At 39.8% G+C, this 20,301-nt stretch overlaps 1 protein-coding gene across 1 annotated transcript in view; it reads left to right on the forward strand.

The window, feature by feature from the left end:
• LOC106612532 (CUB and sushi domain-containing protein 1) overlaps window positions 1-20,301 on the forward strand; it is a 556,683-nt gene that overhangs the window by 407,591 nt on the left and 128,791 nt on the right. The window contains exons 24-30 of the mRNA XM_014213739.2: window positions 931-1,122; window positions 1,989-2,115; window positions 3,073-3,275; window positions 3,687-3,878; window positions 4,729-4,867; window positions 5,639-5,826; window positions 7,385-7,579. Of these exons, the coding sequence (XP_014069214.2) occupies window positions 931-1,122; window positions 1,989-2,115; window positions 3,073-3,275; window positions 3,687-3,878; window positions 4,729-4,867; window positions 5,639-5,826; window positions 7,385-7,579 (1,236 nt within the window). The remainder of the gene's footprint in view (window positions 1-930; window positions 1,123-1,988; window positions 2,116-3,072; window positions 3,276-3,686; window positions 3,879-4,728; window positions 4,868-5,638; window positions 5,827-7,384; window positions 7,580-20,301) is intronic.

Raw genomic sequence — 20,301 nt, forward strand, 5'->3', positions numbered from 1 at the left:
AATTAATTTAGAATCTTCCAATCCTCTAAATGTAATTATTGGCGGAGAGTCACGTCATTGAAAAAAATATTTTTTGATATACTGTAGGCCTACCAAAGGCAAAATGAGTATTGGTTACACTACAATTAGGGTGTGGAAATGTTATTCCCTTTAGATATTAATTTAGATTCCTCCAATCCTCGTATGCTCTAGCCTACTCCCAACCGTCACATTGTACAGCGCAATATTTTACATTACATCCTGACGGAAACCCTGAGGGTTTTGTTTTTAATTTTTCTTGGAATTGAAACACTATAATATTAATCAAATTAATTAAGCCAAATTTCTTAAAATCAATGTACTATGTTATTCCAAAAAAAAGGTTTTAAATTCTCTACTAATGCCAATAGGTGTGCTGCAGTATGACACAACTTTTAAAGGAGGAACCATTGTACACCAATAACAAAAAGGCCTCGTATTGTATGTTTAGTCCTTGTTTACTTGCCCTATATGAACAGTATTATCTTTCACATTAGTTGAAAGTGGTCTGATGGACAACCTCTACAGGTAAAGGCACAAATGTATCTTGTTTCAAGAATGTATATATTTGTAAGTAAGTACAATATCGTGAATTTCCCATGAGAGGGTCTAGTTTAATTATGATGGTAAACAAACAAAAAATCTATAATGCCAGTGAGTGTTGCAGTTGTGCGTTGAGACAGATATATCTGCTTCCATTCATTCTACAATAACCTTCAACTACAATATTGCATGCTCAAGGCTGATGTATGAAAAGCATCACTAATATAAAGTCAAACTAGAATGCTTGAAGCAGCTTGCTTTATTTCACCAGACAGATGTCTTTTTTATTTTTCAACCTTTGTCATTAATGAAAATAAATGAATGTTTGTTATGTTTGAATGGGTAACAGTCTCAAATCTGTCTTTGTAGGTTTTGACCTTGTCAAGTGTGAAGAACCAGGAACTCCAAATTACGGATACAAGATTCAAGATGATGGCCATTTTGCAAACACATTTGTGTTGTACAGTTGTAACCCTGGCTATACTCTCCATGGAAGCAGCACTCTGACATGCCTAAGTGGAGACCGTAGGGTTTGGGATAAACCTTTACCTTCCTGTCTAGGTGAGTGAGTCACAGCTGAAAAGAGACAAATCTCATCATCAAGGATACATTTCCTTATTATGGTGAAACACTTACAATTCCTAAGTAACATTTTGTTAACATTTTAATTACCATGGTAATGGTCAAGTTCAAGATGCCCATACCAAAGGATTCATTTTCATCTGATGCGTTTGAAAATATTATACCGTTTTACCAGTCAACATGGAATTTGTTGTGTTGTCTGCATTCTGTCCCACTGTTATTAATATCGTACTGATTCCATTATATGACCAACTTTGCCAGTTACGCTCTCTCAGGCTAACTCCGAGTCAAACCCCGGGCTAACATGCTGTCATTTATAGTATAGTGAAATAGTTACGCTAGTTAACAGCTATGAACATTTATCCCCTAATGCTGGCTATATTATTGCCCCTAAAGCTATACAAACTGTGTGTGTCTCCCTCTTAATTGAAGTATGGACAGTCTGAGCTTTCTGTACTGGAGAGAACTGATACATTACAGTGTCATTCTTCAGCCTCATTCCTTAATTAGCCTAGCTCGGTTCAGACAAATTTCCATACAGCCGAAAAGTAGCATGGAAAATAGATGACATTGCCTTAGGCTGCCATTGTATTTTATATTTCCTTTGAACGATGTGACATAATAGGGATATCCTCTCCTCTTTTCCAGTGTCGTCAGCAGTCACTAAAATAATACACATGTATTTTGAGACGCTTGAGAACATATTTGATTCTTTCAAGTGCATGTAATGATGTGATGTATTATATAATGTTTATAAATTCAGCTGGTTGATGCCAGAGAGAGAAGGCTTATTTAATCAGATTTCTATTTTTGATGATATGAGACATTTTGGTTTCCTTATCTAGCTGAATGCGGAGGCCACATCGCAGGTGCAATATCTGGACGGATACTTTCCCCGGGTTACCCTGCACCCTATGACAATAACCTCCACTGTACCTGGTCTATCGAAGCGGACACAGGCAAAACCATCAGGTACAGTATCTCACAATAGGGACACACCCCCTTGGAATAGGCAATTAGATACACAATAGCCCAATTTTTCTTGACTCCATTTAAATTTGAAATGAAATCAGTGAGTTTATAGCGAGGCGTGTCTAGTATAGCGGAGCAATTGTTCTGCTGCACTTTTGGAAAATAAGCTGTGATTAAATGTGCCATTGCTGATTGCATTTCACCCCACTGCTAGCCTTCCTACCATTAGCATCTATTCCTTCAAGTCCATTACTGGCTTCTTAAAAACAAAACAATAACCCCCAAAGATAAACCAATTATGCACACTTGAAATGCCATAGAAATCAGATATGCCAATTCAGTTCAAGCAATTTACAGATGAAGGAGGAGGAGAAATACTATTGACATCACTGGCTATTAGACTTTATTAAGGAAATCTTCTCAAACCCGACCTCTTTAAAGAGTATCTTAAATAAATCTCATGACACTTGTCTTTTCCTACTAGCACTGACTTTGCTGATAACTACTTTGTTCAGGGAAAATATAATTACTACGACAGTGATATGTTGTTGTCTCACCTTTATGAATGCACTAATTAAAGTTTCTCTGGATAGGAGTGCCTGCTAACTGCATAAAATGTAAAAATGTAAAAATCGAAAGAACTCATCCTCTCCCTAATTATTGCTGAACATAACTGAAACATTCCTTAAATGGTTTGGTGAGCAAGAATGATCTAATATAGATGTTTCATCGGTCTGAGACATTACTTGAGAACTGGTTCTATAGAATTCCAATGATATTTTCTTATTACAAGTCAGTAGCAACCCTTGGACAGTTGATTTATGGAGTATTGTTGAGTGTATAGGTGTTTGTCACAGATGTAAACCAATGGTAAGACCAGACTTCAGTATGAAAGGTTCTAATTCTTAAGGAGGTGCATAGTGTGTAATCAATATCCCCCTCCTACTCTCTATTTAGCCTCCACTTCATAGTGTTTGACACGGAAGTGGCTCATGACATCCTGAAGGTGTGGGACGGTCCAACTGAGGGGGGTTTCCTCCTGAAGGAATGGAGTGGGTCAGCTCTGCCCGAAGACACCCACAGCACCTTCAACATCCTAACGCTCCAGCTTGACAGTGATTACTTCATCAGCAAGTCAGGCTTCTCCATTCAGTTCTCAAGTAAGTAGTACCTGTCACAATGGACCAGAGGAATTCGGACATGACATTCTATTCAGTAGCTTTTCAGACAAAGGCTACAGTATGTTTCTTGAGATTTCCCTCACTTTATCCTACTCTGGGCCATGTATAAAACACTATTATGACAAATCCTTTTGACAAATAAGTATTTCATACAAATATATGTAAATTAAATTGAGCATAGCATTTGTATATAAATGGCAAATATTTTCTGGAAATATGATTTAAAAGACAATTAGTCTCCACAAATCAGTTTGCTGCCAGTCCAATGATTTCAACACATGAAATTATGCTTATATCTTTATCAGCCGTTGGCTGAAAAAAAATGAGAGTTGTATGATTTAAAACCGTCCTGTCAAAATGTTTATAAGGGATTAATTTGTGTGATTTCAGCTACTACTGCAACGACCTGTAATGACCCCGGGACACCCCAAAATGGGACACGTTACGGGGATAGTCGGGAGCCTGGGGATACTATCACCTTCCAGTGTGACCCAGGTTACCAGGTCCAGGGCCTAGACAAGATCACCTGTGTACAGCTCAATAACAGGTTCTATTGGCAGCCAGACCCTCCGACCTGTATAGGTATGTTGCTTTGACCTCCACAGTAATGGAGAAATAATACCTTTCTTTTCATGGCTATACCTGTATGTCATCAAAGGGTTTGTACAATAGGTAGATGTTCTCTTTAGGATTATTCTGCTGCAAGAAGGTGATTTGGAATCTGTATATTAGGCCTATAGCGTCCCACTGCCTTGTTTTCATTGAAGGATTTGTGGTATTTGAAAATACATGTAAGCAGTGTTTTATGAACCACTTACTGTTGGTGTTGGGCACCCAACCACTCATTTGCATCAGTTTAATTACTTTATGTTGAATGAGTGACATGTTTATTATAAGAATGAATGAATCCTTAAGAATGTAAACCATGCCTCAGTAGAGTGTGAATCCCTGTGTGAAGAATGATTCATCAGTAACTGAAATGTAATTGGCATTTTCTGCCATTGTCAACAAATCCTTTGTCAGACAGTACGCTTTGTCACTTCTAGTCATTTGACATGTTTACTACAACACTGATCATTGTTTGATGGAAGGCCATTTATAGGCCGAATCATTAGTAACGGTGGAAGATTACTAAGGTTATACAAATGTTGCTCTCACAGACCCTCCCAAACAAGCACATGATTGACAGGATTTTGCTTAGCACACACACTTAAATTGGCAATAGAACAAGTCTCACACAACGCTAAAAAGAAAAGCAAAGATGCTAATAACCCTTCTGAATGACAGTTGCAGGAAGGAATTCCATCACTACTGTTTGTCACTGAATGTCTATGGGGGCCTGTTTTGTCACTTCAATCACCGTAAACATTTAATGTGTTGGAGACATGTCGTATTAAAACCTGTGTTGCCCTCACTCTCCTTGTTGTGATAGCTACCTGTGGCGGCAACGTGACAGGCCCTGCTGGGGTAATTCTATCACCCAACTATCCACAGCCATACCCACCAGGAAAAGAATGTGACTGGAGAATTAAAGTCAACCCTGACTTTGTTATAGCCCTAATTTTCAAAAGGTATGTCGCTCATGCTACGCTTTGAGCCACCCACGGTAATAAGGACCAAAGTCAAAGAATAGATGGAAAGAGCGATTCCACTCTGTCTTTGTCAGTTTGGCAATTACCGTAAACAAACATCAAACACTATCAAACACTGCTGTGTTTGAGGTGAAATAGTTTGCCTTTGTTCAAATATTATCCAAATCGATGTGTTGTACTGTATTATCCAATATCCCTAGATGATACCTATAAATGGAATAGCTTTTATAAAATGTATAATTTTAGCTTGTGTTACTTTTTTTATTTTTACCTTCATTTAACTAGGCAAGTCAGTTAAGAACAAAATCGTATTTTCAATGACGGCCTAGGAACAGTGGGTTACTGCCTTGTACAGGGGCAGTTAGCTTGGGGATCTGATCTTGCAACCTTTTGGGTACAAGTCCAATGCTCTAACTACTAGGCTCCCTGCCGCCCCAGAGTTATAGGCCTACTGTGTGATGAATGTAGAATACTTGCTAGCGGTGTATGTACCCACAGGAATTACATTGACTCCCATGAGAAAAATCAAAACAAACTGATCTGACAGTACAGACAGCCCCCACATGCCTGATTCAGGGTCAAGCCAGGCTGAGCCGGGCTGGCCTTGCCATAGTTGCTAGAAAAGACAATGTGAAAGGAAATATGTGAAAAGGAAATATCCGAGCCAGCACAGTATGCTTCTGATTGACCCTATAGTGTGAATCAGGCATCAGTCTTTTATGACCCAGGTTCTCTTTTGTATCCTCCCAGTTTCAACATGGAGCCCAGCTATGACTTCCTGCACATCTATGAGGGTGAGAACTCCAATGGTCCACTGATCAGCAGCCTGCAGGGAAACCAGGCTCCGGAGCGCATCGAGAGCAGTGGGAACAGCCTCTTCCTCGCCTTCAGAAGTGATGCCTCCCTCGGGATGTCTGGTTTTGCCATTGAATTCAAAGGCAAGTGATGCATCATGTTAGTCTCGTAGGAAATGACCCTAGCTTTCTTTGAAAGTGTATAGCTCCGGCCATATTGTAAGGTTGATGTCTCTATTGAAATGTTTTCAATAGATATAGGTTGTTAGGATGAAAGATTTCTAGCCACTGGATAATATATTTTGTAGACTATTTATTGATAAAGCCTTATTGTATGTGTTTCTTCCTGTCAGCTAACTGTCCTTATTAGCTGGCCCTTTTGCCTGTTGTTCATAGAGAGCTATTCAGCATCTGAAAAACAGTAGGTTTTCCAACCTACGTCTTTGTATTAAATGCCTTTTGATTGAGTGCATTGATGATCGACTGGATAAGTGGTTTTATTTATTAAGCCCATGAAGTTCACAAAACCCATGAACACAGATGTGTGTAGTATTTTTCCTTTTTGACCTCTCGTTCTTCTTGGAAGATTTACTAAAACCAATCAATAGCATAATTTGTTGTTTGATTTTGTACATACGGCCCTGTATTTAGCTGTGCTTTTGTCGATAAGAGCAGCTAATTACCTTTAAGGGGAACTGGGTGAGATTTGTCATCTCCCAAGGCTAAAAACACAATTTTTTCCTGTAAATCAATCTCCTATATCGTAGTTTTTCCCCCCCATCCATGCACCGGTAACTAAGGTCATTTAAATGTTGATTAAAGAGGGTAAAAAAAAAAATGGCATTGCCATTTCTGTTTTCATACTTATTACTGTAATATACTTCATATATTTTTTTTATTAAGTTTTCTACTACTGTATTTCTAATGTATTCATACATCCATTTCAAAATGTAGCTTTAGGTTATGGGCAGTAGCATGTAGACTTTGGCCTTATATGTTGAGAATCATTTCCTGTCTCTGGGTATTGAAATGCTGTTGAAATTGTGATGCACTGTAGCAATTTCAGTGATAGAATCTCCCACCTCAGGCCTCCTACTTTCACTGCTCCCCAAAGCACAGGGCAGCAGAAAGAAGTGGGCTGTTACCTGTCATCTTGTTTGGCAGTGTATACAAGCACCACCTCCAGAGCTTTTTCCAACTGTCCTTCTTTGAGTGTCTTGTTGCCAGAAGGACACTGGTTGGCTGCCTCTACAGACCCACATGCTTACCTTGCATTCCCCTCTGTGCTGGTCTTTTCTATTGAGGATGCCTTGGAGCAACTCTACTGTACCTGCTCTTTTTTACTCTCAAACTCCATGTGTTCTTCCTCATACATTAAGGTTCACCGCAGAGCCACAGCAGAAGTCTAGGCGATAAACTAGGGGATCAAAATATCAGTAGCAGCTTCTGGGAATCCCTGGAATGTTCAGTGTTTGAATGCATCAAATATCTCACGATGCATACCCTACCTGTTAATGATATCTGGGCTTTTCAACTGCTGAGTTTCTTTTGCATTTATGGATAAATTACAATGCTTTAGCAAAATAAAAATGGTTTTACATTTTCCTCCTTGGTGTTGTATTGAAATCAATTCTCTCTGCTCAAGACCTGTTGTCCTGCACAGTACTTTATCTTGAGCTTGTATATGTTTTCTACTCCACAGAGAAACCCAGGGAGGCATGTTTTGACCCTGGAAATATCATGAACGGCAGTCGTGTGGGGATGGACTACAAACTGGGCTCCACAGTGACCTATCAATGTAACTCTGGATATACTGCTGTTGGACAAGCCACAATCACATGTGTTATCGGTTTGGATGGAAAACCTATATGGAACAAGGCCCTACCAACATGTAAAGGTACAATATTTTCGGTTTTGGTTTGCCTACAGTTCTAAAAACTGATTTGCAACAGCTTATCAAAGAGAGAGTACCTTTTGTTGTTGTTGTTCTCCCTTCAAGTCTAATTGGTTGGTCTTGGTACCATCATCACCACTATCAATCAAGGCTAATATCAAGCCAATTTTCACTGGCTTTACCAAATGGTTTTGAGGACCCCTTTTTTTCTTTGCACAAGAGGGGAGTATGGGTTTTTCAAAGACCAAGGCTGAACTTTCTGTCATTTATTGACAGTCGTGAGAGCTTGGCGGTGACAACTGCCACTCACATGTCCTCTCTCACACTCCCTCTCTTTTTCATCCCCCTCTCTCTCCCTCTTTCTCTCTCTCTCCTTTATGTCCCTGCGTCTCTGAGGAGACACAAAAACCCAGACAGGTGGCCTTGTAGTTGCTGCCACTCACCGTCTCTATGTCTCCACCCTGCCACTTCACACACCGAGCCTCTACCTTATAGCAGCATGGCCACTTGAGACATGACTTGGATATGGGAGACACACACCACACACAAGTTGTATGGTTGACATGATGAACATGGAATGATGTTGTTTTCAATAAAAATGGTTAGATGTATGCATAAAGCTAACTGTTTTCATATATAAGCTATTTTCTTGGAAACATACACAATCTAGCTTTAGCTACCTTCTACTTTTTAAACCAAATTTAACCTGTTTTCATTTTTCAAGTGTCAGATCAAGAGGGGAGTGTGAGACGCATGAGAGAAAATCCACCTGAGCTCATTCTTTTGAGAGATTTGGGGCTTTTGTAAATCTGATTAAAAGTAATTAAGAAGTTACTCTGGAGTTCACATAAACAATAGAGGGTGTTTTGTGTACCAAGACACAGCTGAAGCAAAGCAAACAGCACATAGTCTCTTGACCATACTGGGTTGAACACTGAAAAAACTGTTTCAAAGAATATATTTTGTTTACAACAACAGGAGACTGGAGAACAAACCAGCAAAGGTACTGAAATCGAATCCATGGATCTATAATGGTTTTACATTGCTAACACTCCTGACCCCTGTTTGTAAGTCAGTCTAAGGGGATTTTAGCTTTTAAACAGCATGTGTTGATTAGTTGACCCTTTTTGATTGAGCGAAAATGCCTTTCCCTTTGAGAGAGCTCTCAATCCTTCACTCCCAGATCATTTATTTGCGTACAGTGATGGTACATTTGGCCCGTTACCTTTTCTATTTTTATTCTTTCCTTTATTTATTTATATTAATTTTGGTGACGAGCTAGAGCATTCATACCATAAGCTGTATTCCCTTGATGAACATTGTGCATTATGGATGTGGCTTAAACATTCAATATTTCATTCTTAATGGAATTATTAAATTACATTGCGTAATTAGAGTTTAGGCTTGGTCATGGACATAGCGGCACAGTTTGGTTGACCTTGTGGCACAGCTAAGGACCTCAGGATCACTATCTGCTTATCCATTATATCATTAAATTGAACCTGACTTTCAGGTGTTGTCTAGTCCTGGGTTTTGTCTCATTGAACGTTTCATAAGTGGAAATGGGAAAGTGTCTTTCCGCTAAGAGCTTATTGAAATATAATTTGTCATTATCAAGAATGTTAAACAGTGACAATGTGGTACCATAACATTGATTTATGGATGTCTGAGCACATTCTGTTTAATCCCTGAACTCCATAAAGGAAAAGTGTGTGGATTGTAAGGGTGAGACATGATGTTGTTAGTGATTCACAAGGCCTCTCAACAATGGAACAATGGCCTCTGTTGATCGATTCCCTGGGCTTGAAAGAGAGCGTAGGTAATGAGCTAAATGGCTTGTTCTGGCCTTTTCAACAGTTGTATATAGCCTACCTCCAATAGCCAACAATGTGCAGGCAAAATTTGATCGGTGATATGAATACCACTTTACTGTGTTTTAAAAAAATGAAAAGCACACAGCAGGCACAATTGGAAATCACTCTGAAAACCAAAGGGATGTGAAGCAAATGTTGCTGTTTCATGGTGTCACGCCCTGACCATAGAGAGCCCTTGGTTCTTTATGGTGTTGTAGGTCAGGGCGTGACTAGGGGGTGTTCTAGTCTTTTCATTTCTATGTTGGTGCTCTTGGTATGGTTCCCAATTAGAGGCAGCTGATGTTCGTTGTCATGGGCCATTTGCTTATATGGTCTGTCAGTTATGTGTATTTGTAATCCAGATTTTTTTTGTTATGTCACCTTTGAAGAGGATTGTGGGTGTGTATATGCTACACTAAAGCAATGTTATGAAGAACAAGTTTTAAATCCATGAAAGGAAGGGAAATTATATATTTAAAGTCGTTCGAGTCATTCGTTCAAGGTCATGGATTTTGGCTAGATGAAACAACATTTTGTGAAAGGACATTGTAATCTGCTAGCTAATAGTTTGATGTCTGGGAAACGTACATCAGTAGCCTAGCCTATTTCAACATGCTTAAACATAAGCATATTTCCAAGCAAACGCATAATGACCGCTTAAGTAAAAGCATTTAACCACCTCATCTGTGGTTGAATTGATCTTATTTTGCCAGATGATAAAGGTGAACAAAGGTATTTGCTCATTGTGTTCATAAATTAACAAAAGAAAGAGCCATTTCTAAAGGCTGTGGCTGTGCCTGCAAGCCAAAGCCCCTTGAGTGACAGTGAAACGCCACGTGGGTTATATGCAGATCAGTCAAAGTGAGACAGGGTGTACTCACTGTGAATGTTAAACTCTGCACTCCTGACATTCTGCTGCCGGTTGAGAGAAATGATTACTAATGTCCCCAGTATCACCCGGCTAATGAAAGGAATCGTTATGTATTCAATAAAGACTGTGTGGGAAGGGGGTGGGAATATTTGTCCATGAAAACTGTCCCGTACCCAATTAATCCCCACTTTTAGCAGCCGTAAGTGTTTAAGTGGTACATTTTCAGCATTCAGTATGGAAGAAAAGCAAACACTTGCAATGTATCTGTCATGTATTGTTGTTGCTTCAGGGTGATGGTGGGTATCTAGGGCCAGCTTTACTGAATGTTTACACAAGTGCGAAGTTAACAACTGTTATGTTCAAAAAGGAATAGTAATGTAAAAACAAACTCAAACCATGATACTGTCTTTATTTAACACCAACAACCCTTATTTCCAACTTTATTTAGCTACTTCATGTTCAGCCTTTTATGTTTTAATCTCCTCAGAAAATAGCAGGCGCAAACTGTTCACCCATGAAAAACTTGCAGTATATCTGCCCCTTTGGTTTTGCTCTCGACAAGCTGAAGACCAAGTTGTTGCCATTTGAAATGTTTCACTGGGCTGTGATTTTCGGCTGCTTTTTAGAATACTGATGTACTCTGAGGCACTTTTTGGGGCCTTTAGACAAAACTAATTAGAAAAGGGGTGAGATCCCTTTAAATAATAAAGAATTTCCCCCCCTCTCTCTCAGCTTCTCATCCAAACAGGTCTTCTATTTGTTTCCATAGTAACTAAAAGACTTTCTCAGTGCTCTTGAATGAGGAATCTTCCATGACTGTAAATAGAAGGGGTGTGTAATGTGGTTAAAGCACAGTAGTATAGCGCCCCTCAGAGGCAGGAAGCAAAATAACTGCATACACTAGAGCAGTGGTTCCCAAACTTTTTATAGTCCTGTACCCCTTCAAACATTCAACCTCCAGCTGCGTACCCCCTCTAGCACCAGGGTCAGCGCACACTCAAATGTTGTTTTTTGCTATCATTGTAAGCCTGCCACACACACACACTATATGATACATTTATTAAACATAAGAATGAGTGTGAGTTTTTGTCACAACTCGGCTTGTGGGAAGTGACAAAGAGCTCTTATAGGACCAGGGCACAAATAATAATATAATAATAATCAATAATTTTGCTCTTTATTTAGCATCTTACATATAAAACCTTATTTGTTCATCGAAAATTGTGAATAACTCACCACAGGTTAATGAGAAGGGTGTGCTTGAAAGGATGCACATAACTCTGCAATGTTGGGTTTTATTGGAGATAGTCTCAGTCTTAAATCATTTTCCACACACAGGCTGTGCCTGTATTTAGTGAGGGCCTCATGCTAGTGAGGGCCGAGAATCCACTCTCACATAGGTACGTGCTTACAAAGGGCGTCAGTGTCTTAACAGCGCGATTTGCCAAGGCAAGAATCTCTGAGCGCAGCCCTATCCAGAAATCTGGCAGTGGCTTCTGATTAAATTCAATTTTCACAGAACCTCTTGTTGCAATTTCGATGAGGCTCTCTTGTTCAGATATCGGTAAGTGGACTAGAAGCAGGGCATGAAAGGGATAACGAATCCAGTTGTTTGTGTAGTCCGTTTCAGGAAAGTACCTGCGTAATTGCACACCCAGCTCACTCAGGTGCTTCGCTATATCACATTTGACATTATCTGTAAGATTGAGTTCATTTGCACACAACAAATCATACAAAGATGTAAGGGAATACCCCCCTGAAATGGACAAAAATGAATGGGATCTTATTGGCCCCGTACGAAACATATACACGATGTACAATACCACTCAATTGGACGCCGTTTTCAAAACATATTGCAAATGCCAAGTGTCACACAGCAAAAATCCAATAGATGGCGAGTGTGCTCCACCATAAATGTTCATATTGCAAATGCACATCAAGTCAAGACCCAAGGGTCAAATTTTGAAAATAAATTCTAAAACTTATCACCCCCTTAAAAAAGTGCTTTCTGGACCGTTTTTCGAAATTCTTTTGATTTTTTTGTCAATTATCTTCTTTGGGATCTGGGGGCAGTATTGAGTAGCTTGGATGAATAAGGTGCCCAGAGTAAATTGCCTGCTACTCAGGCCCAGAAGCTAGGATATCATATTATTAGTAGATTTGGATAGAAACCACTCTGAAGTTTCTAAAACTGTTTGAATGATGTCTGTGAGTATAACAGAACTCATAAGACAGGCAAAAACTTGAGAAAAATCCAACCAGGAAGTGGGAAATCTGAGGTTTGTAGTTTTTCAAGTGATTGTCTATCCAATATACAGTGTCTGTGGGGTCATATTGCACTTCCTAAGGCTTCCACTAGATTTTGTTTCAGGCTTCTACTGTGAATGGGGAGAGAATAAGAGCTATTTGAACCAGGTGTTTGGAAAAATGGCATGAGCTCAGTCATGCGCACAGCTGTGAGAGCGAGCTGAGTTCCTTTTCATTTCTGAAGACAAAGGAATTGTCTGGTTGGAATATTATTGAAGATTTATGATAAAAACATCCTAAAGATTGATTCTATACATCGTTTGACATGTTTCTACAAACTGTAATGGAACTATTTGGACTTTTCGTCTGGGCTAAACGCGCACGCTTTGTGAATTTGGAATGCTGGACTAAACACGCAAACAAAATGGAGGTATTTGGACATAAAGATGAACTCTATCGAACAAAACAAACATTTATTGTGGAACTGGGATTCCTGGGAGTGCATTCCGATGAAGATCATCAAAGGTAAGTGAATATTTATACGCTATTTCTGACTTCTTTTGACTACACAACATGGTGGGTATCTGTATGGCTTGTTTTGGTGTCTGAGCGCTGTACTCAGATTATGGCATGGTGTGCTTTTGCCGTAAAGCTTTTTTGAAATCTGACACAGCGGTTGCATTAAGGAGAAGTGTATCTTTAATTGTATAACACTTGTATCTTATATCAACGTTAATGATGAGTATTTCTGTAAATTGATGTGGCTCCCTGCAAAATCACTGGATGTTTTAGAGGCAAACATTACTGAACATAACGTGCCAATGTAAACTGAGATTTTTGGATATAAATATGAACTTTATCAAACAAAACATACATGTATTGTGCAACATGAAGTCCTATGAGTGCCATCTGATGAAGATCATCAAAGGTTAGTGATTAATTTTATCTCTATTTCTGCTTTTTGTGAATCCTCTCTTTGGCTGGAAAATGGCTGTATGTTTTCTTGTGACTAGGCGCTGACCTAACATAATCGCAAGGTATGCTTTCGCCGTAAAGCCCTTTTGAAATCGGACACTGTGGAAGTTCATCTTTAAATTGGTGTATAATACTTGTATGTTTGAGGAATTTTAATTCTGAGATTTTTGTTGTTTTGAATTTGGTGACCTGCTATTTCACTGGCTGTTGGCGGGGCGTCCCACATATCCCAGAGAGGTTATACACGTATAAGATCTGTATGAACATACTTTTGTCACATTTTATTGTCATAATTTCTATTTATTTTGTCCATAAGGCATATGTTTTGTCCATTTGCAATATGATATCATAGGAAGTCAAATGTCAGGGAAACATTGCCAAATGCAGTAAGAAATGTCCAAATGCAATATGAAAGTATTGAAAGTGCCAAATCAGGATGTTTTGTCCATTTGCCATGTATGATCATAGGAAGTCAGTTTCCAAACCCAAAAGTCAGTGAACCATGTCCAAATGGCATTTATACTGCCCAAATTATATATAGCACTATGTTAAGCCATGAATCAACCTAGATGGTCTATTTGTCATGAATGATGAGGGAGAAGTGGGACTCTGTTGTTTTTAATGATTTTTGGAAAAACATCCAAAATGACCACCCTTATTGGATTGGCACGGGTGGGGGGTGCTCCCTACCCAACCGTAGACCCTTTGCTCCCCACAAAAAGGCATTAAAAACCATTCCAATCACCAGGTGCACGGCTGTCCATTTGCAATATGGGCATTTACCATCACGAATTTGACATGCTCAAAAATACTGCAGAAATGCAGAAATTGACTGGCCCGATGAACTTGGGATGAACGGGAATTGATAGTGCTTCCCCTCCATCGCTCGTTGTGTTGATTTCATCATGTCCATTTGGTGATGTTTTTTCACTGTTGAATCATACTGCAAATGTACTGTCCATTTGCAATATGTTTCAATGGGCAATTACCATCACAAATTTGACATGCTCAAAAATACTGCAGAAATGCAAAATTGACTGGCCCGATGAACTCGGGATGGCAGGGCAGTGATAGTGGTTCCTCTCCATTGCTCATTGGTCTTGATTTCAGAATGTCAATTTGGTGATGGTATATCTCTTGCCGCTCGGATCCCGTTAGCGGGATCAACAGCCAGTGAAAAAATCTGAGCGCCATATTCAAAACCAAATCTAATAATTTCTATTTCTCAAACATAGGACTATTTTACACCATTTTGTAGATACACTTCTCCTGAATCGAACCACGTTGTCCGATTTCAAAAAGGCTTTACAGCGAAAGCAAAACATTAGATTATGTTAGGAGAGTACATCGACAAAAATAACCACACAGCCATTTTCCAAGCAACTAGCATGCATCACAAATACCCAAAACACAGCTAAATGCAGCACTAACCTTTGACGATCTTCATCAGATGACACTCTTAGGACATCATGTTACACAATACATGCATTTTCTGTTCGATAAAGTTCATATTTATATATAAAAACAGCATTTTACATCGGCACGTGACGTTCAGAAAATATTTTCCCTCAAATACTGCCGGTGAATCAGCGGCACAATTTACAAAAATACTTGTCATAAACATTGATACAAAATTAAACTGTCATTCAAAGAATTATAGATGAACATCTCCTTTATGCAAACACTATGAAAGATTTAAAAAAAAGCTTCATGAGGAAAGCACTCTGCAATAATCTGAGTACTGAGCTCAGAAAAATACACTAGGCTATACAGATAGCCGCCATCTTGGAGTCATCCATTGCATTAGAAATAGTCCCTTACCTTTGATCTTCATCAGAAGGCACTTCCAGGAATTCCCAGGTCCACAACAAATGTTGTTTTGTTTGATAAAGTCCATAATTTATGTCCAAATAACTCCTTGTTGTTCGTGCGTCCAGTAAGCTACTCCAAGTGTAGGAAGCGCGCGGACGATGTCGCGATGAAAAGTAAAAAAAAGTTGTATTTACGTTCGTTAAAACATGTCAAACGTTGTAAAACATCCATCTTTAGGGCCTTCAGAACGTGAAGATTCAGTAATATTTCAACGGCGCCAAGAAGTGAAGTCATCCCCTGCCTCAACAACTTCCCCTCCTTCTCATTTGGTCTCTGTTCATTGTAGACGCTTCAAACAACTTTGTAAAGACTGTCGACATCTAGTGGAAGCCGTAGGAAGTGCACAATTATTACTACGTCACTGTGTATTCAATAGGAAACGACTTGAAGAGAGCCCATGCATCCAGATTTCCACTTCCTGGTAGGATTTCTCTCAGGTTTTTGCTTGCCATATGACTTCTGTTATACTCACAGACACCATTCAAACGGTTTTAGAAACTTCAGAGTGTTTTCTATCCAAATCTACTAATAATATGCGTATCCTAGCTTCTGAGTTTGAGTAGGAGGCAGTTTAATATGGGCACATATTTTTTCCAAAATTGTCAATACTGCCCCCTATCCTTAAGGAGCTGTAAGAGTTTTAAACATATTGCAAATGGACAAAAGTCACCCAGCAAGTCACCGACCATCAGTCAATTAGATATCATTCTGACAACAAACTGATGGGGGGTGCTCCTTACCCAACCATGGACCCCTTGCATCCCCTAAAGACATTAAAAAACATTTTAAAAATGTTCTCCTGGTAACCGGTTCCAATCACCAGGCGCACTGCTGTCCATTTGCAATATATTTCAATGGGCATTTACCATCACGAAATTGACATGATCAAAAATACTGCCGGAATGCGAAATTGACTGGCCCGATGAACTCGGGATGGCCTGGCAGTGATTCTGGTTCCTCTCCATCGCTCGTTGGTGTTGATTTCAGAATGTCAATTTGGTGATGGTATATCAAGGTTTAAACATATTGCAAATGGACAAAAGTCACCCAGCAAGTCACTATACATCAGTCAATTAGATATCATTCTGACAACAAACTGATACCATCTGACACCAAGCCAACTATCACATATTCCAGAGCAGGCCCAAAATTCACAGTGCCTTCTGTTCAAACCATAATAAAAACATAAAACACATAGTTACGTTCTAGTTGCGGGTCCAGTGCTGACATTATGTGTAGGCCTAGCTGAGGCGACCCCGAATCCCAAGGTTCGGCTCGATAGGTCATTTGGAGCCCGAGCAGCGACCTTAATTGGTGCTGAAAATCCACATTTTCCGGGCGTTGCTACGGGGTCCTTGAATGAGCTATCTTGCGACTGGGACTTTTCTAAATGTTGTCATTTTTGTGATGGTCAAAATTAATTGATGTAGGAGGCTGTTTCTCGGTCTGAGAACCTTCTAGAGCCACATAACTCACTGTGCACTATCGACTTGAGCTCTAGAACAGGTTTCTAAGTTTCAGAGCTCTAGGTCTGACGGTTCTTTGATAGTTCGAACAAAGGTAACTATTGCAGGCTCTGTGTGTCTGTAAGCCCCACACTATGTCACGCCGTCCTTGCTGTGTGTGTGTGTAAGCTTTTCTTGGAAATCTGATGGGAGAAATGACTGATTTACAGTTCATGAGGGTTACCTAGTCACACATATGAAGTTTTGGAAAGATGTGACTTTTGTAACCCTTCGAAACAGCCACTTTGACCCCAATTAACCTCTTGACGGTCGCCTAGGATAGGGGGCGCCACAGCGCATTTTGAAAAAAAATTGTGCCCATTTTAAACGGCCTACTACTCAAACTCAGAAGCTAGGATATGCATATAATTAATACTTGTGGATAGAAAACACCCTAAAGTTTCAAAAACTGTTTGAATGGTGTCTGTGAGTATAACAGAACTCATATGGCAGTCAAAACCCCGAGACAGATCGAAACAGGAAGTGAAATTCTGAATTGCGAACTCAACTTCATCACGTTGCCTCTTAATCACACCGTGAGCTATGGTTCATTGAGCACTTCCTATTGCTTCCACTAGATGTCCCCAGTCTTTACAAAGTGATTTGAGTCTCCTACTGTGAAAACTGACAGAATGACACGCTGTGGAACGTGGTCACACGGAGAGGGCCATCACCATTATGACGCCGGCGCCCCTGGTTACACTCCCCTTTCGAAACGTTTTGAAACACAATGCAATCGTCCCCCTCGAATCTTATTGGAGCTCTCGTTGAAAAAGGCCCTACAGATTTATGTTATACAACGTTTGACATGTTTGAACGAACCTAAATAAGAAAAAAATGCATTTTGTTGAAAGAGTTGCCCCGCGCACGTCGGAAAATTTGGTGAAGCCTTCAGAACGCGCTAACAAGAACAAGCTATTGGGACGTAAAGGATTAACCTCTCTAGGGTCGGCGGGACGAAATCGTCCCACCTACGTAACAGCTAGTGGAATCCTGTGGCTCGTTATTCAAATACCTTAGAAATGCTATTACTTCAATTTCTCAAACATATGACTATTTTACACCATTTTAAAGACAAGACTCTCGTTAATCTAACCACACTGTCCGATTTCAAAAAGGCTTTACAACGAAAGCAAAACATTAGATTATGTCAGCAGAGTACCAAGCCAGAAATAATCAGACACCCATTTTTCAAGCTAGCATATAATGTCACCAAAACCCAGAAGACAGCTAAATGCAGCACTCACCTTTGATGATCTTCATCAGATGACAACCCTAGGACATTATGTTATACAATACATGCATGTTTTGTTCAATCAAGTTCATATTTATATCAAAAACCAGCTTTTTACATTAGCATGTGACGTTCAGAACTAGCATACCCCCCGCAAACTTCCGGGAATTCGTTAACATTTTACTAAATTACTCACGATAAACGTTCACAAAAAGCATAACAATTATTTTAAGAATTATAGATACAGACCTCCTCTATGCACTCGATATGTCCGATTTTAAAATAGCTTTTTGGTGAAAGCACATTTTGCAATATTCTAAGTACATAGCCCAGGCATCACGGGCTAGCTATTTAGACACCCGGCAAGTTTAGCACTCACCATAATCATATTTACTATTATAAAAGTTTGATTACCTTTTGTTGTCTTCGTCAGAATGCACTCCCAGGACTGCTACTTCAATAACAAATGTTGGTTTGGTCCAAAATAATCCATCGTTATATCCTAATAGCGGTGTTTTGTTCGTGCGTTCCAGACACTATCCGAAATGGTAAAAAATTCTAAATATTCCATTACCGTACTTCGAAGCATGTCAACCGCTGTTTAAAATCCATTTTTACGCCATTTTTCTCGTAGAAAAGCGATAATATTCCGACAGGGAATCTCCTTTTCGGCAAACAGAGGAAAAAATCACAAAGGCGGGGGCGGTCGGGTCACGCGCCTAAGCCCAGAGTCCCTTGATAGGCCACTTGAGAAAGGCAATAATGTGTTTCAGCCTGGGGCTCTGAGCGCCTATGGACGACGTAGGAAGTGTCACGTTAGAGCAGAGATCCTTAGTAAAAGATAGAGATGGAAAAGAAGTTCAAGAAATGGTCAGACAGGCCACTTCCTGTAAAGGAATCTCTCAAGTTTTGACCTGCCATTTGAGTTCTGTTATACTCACAGACACCATTCAAACAGTTTTAGAAACTTTAGGGTGTTTTCTATCCATATGTAATAAGTATATGCATATTCTAGTTACTGGGTAGGAGTGGTAACCAGATTAAATCGGGTATGTTTTTTATCCAGCCGTGTCAATACTGCCCCCTAGCCCTAACAGGTTAAAGGCACTTCCGGTTGGCACAGGAAGCTTTTACAGAATCCTGAGTTTTAAGTCTTTACGTTAAGAACTGACTGATTTACACAGGGTTGAATGCACTATTTCTCACAAACTGCAGGTTGGGTATGGCAAAACACTTTTAGGGTGATTTTAACTACTTCCGGTTGCTCCAGGAAGCTTAGAATCGACACATGTAGACCTCATAGTGGCCTGATGGATTGTCATTGAAGACAGTTTCATAAGGCATTCATAACTCACATAGGCTTCAGGTTGAATTTAGGGGAGCAGGCAATGTAATCCTATGGGGAGAGAAGTCATTGCAAACTTTTTGATGTAAACACTTTCTTTTAACTGTTAAGGGTTAATGCCACATGGTCAAGGTTAGGCTTGCACAGATCGGGTGGGCCTTAGGAACATTCCTGAGGTTGAATTGTCCTTCTAACCCTAACGGTTCCGCCGCTGTCCCCCAGAAGCACCTGAAATTTAGGGACAGGCTTCATTTTTGGCCTACTTTTCACGGTCGCTGCTCTTAGACCGAGCGAGCTACGGTCAAGCGGGGCATCTCGTTGAACTCGGCATGACCTTGAGATTATGGTAATGCCATTACAGGCTCTGTATGTCTTTAACCTCTCTGGGGTATGTGGGACGCTAGCTTCTCACCCGCGGGGTTTAATTTTATTTTTGGTAGTGAAACGAGGCTACTTTGTTAAGAAAAAAAACTCACCCAAATGTATAGCCCCATTGGAAAATATAAATGTACTGTTTGAAAATGTGAAGAATGTTTTATTTTTTAAATTTGTGCGTACCGATGGGAGAATACCTGCACTAGAGGAACTAGACCTTGTTTGGATTTAGGCATGGTCTCTCTCTCTCTCTCTCTCTCTCTCTCTCTCTCTCTCTCTCTCTCTCTCTCTCTCTCTCTCTCTCTCTCTCTCTCTCTCTCTCTCTCTCTCTCTCTCAGCCCACATTGTACGGTCTGTTAGGTTTAAGCAGCTTGTGGCGTCTGTTACATTACTGTATGCATAAACATGATGCTATGTTAAATGTCCTTAAATAATTCCATATATATAT

This window comes from Salmo salar, chromosome ssa01, assembly GCF_905237065.1.
Source record: "Salmo salar chromosome ssa01, Ssal_v3.1, whole genome shotgun sequence".
In the NCBI taxonomy this organism is placed as follows: Eukaryota; Metazoa; Chordata; class Actinopteri; order Salmoniformes; family Salmonidae; genus Salmo; species Salmo salar.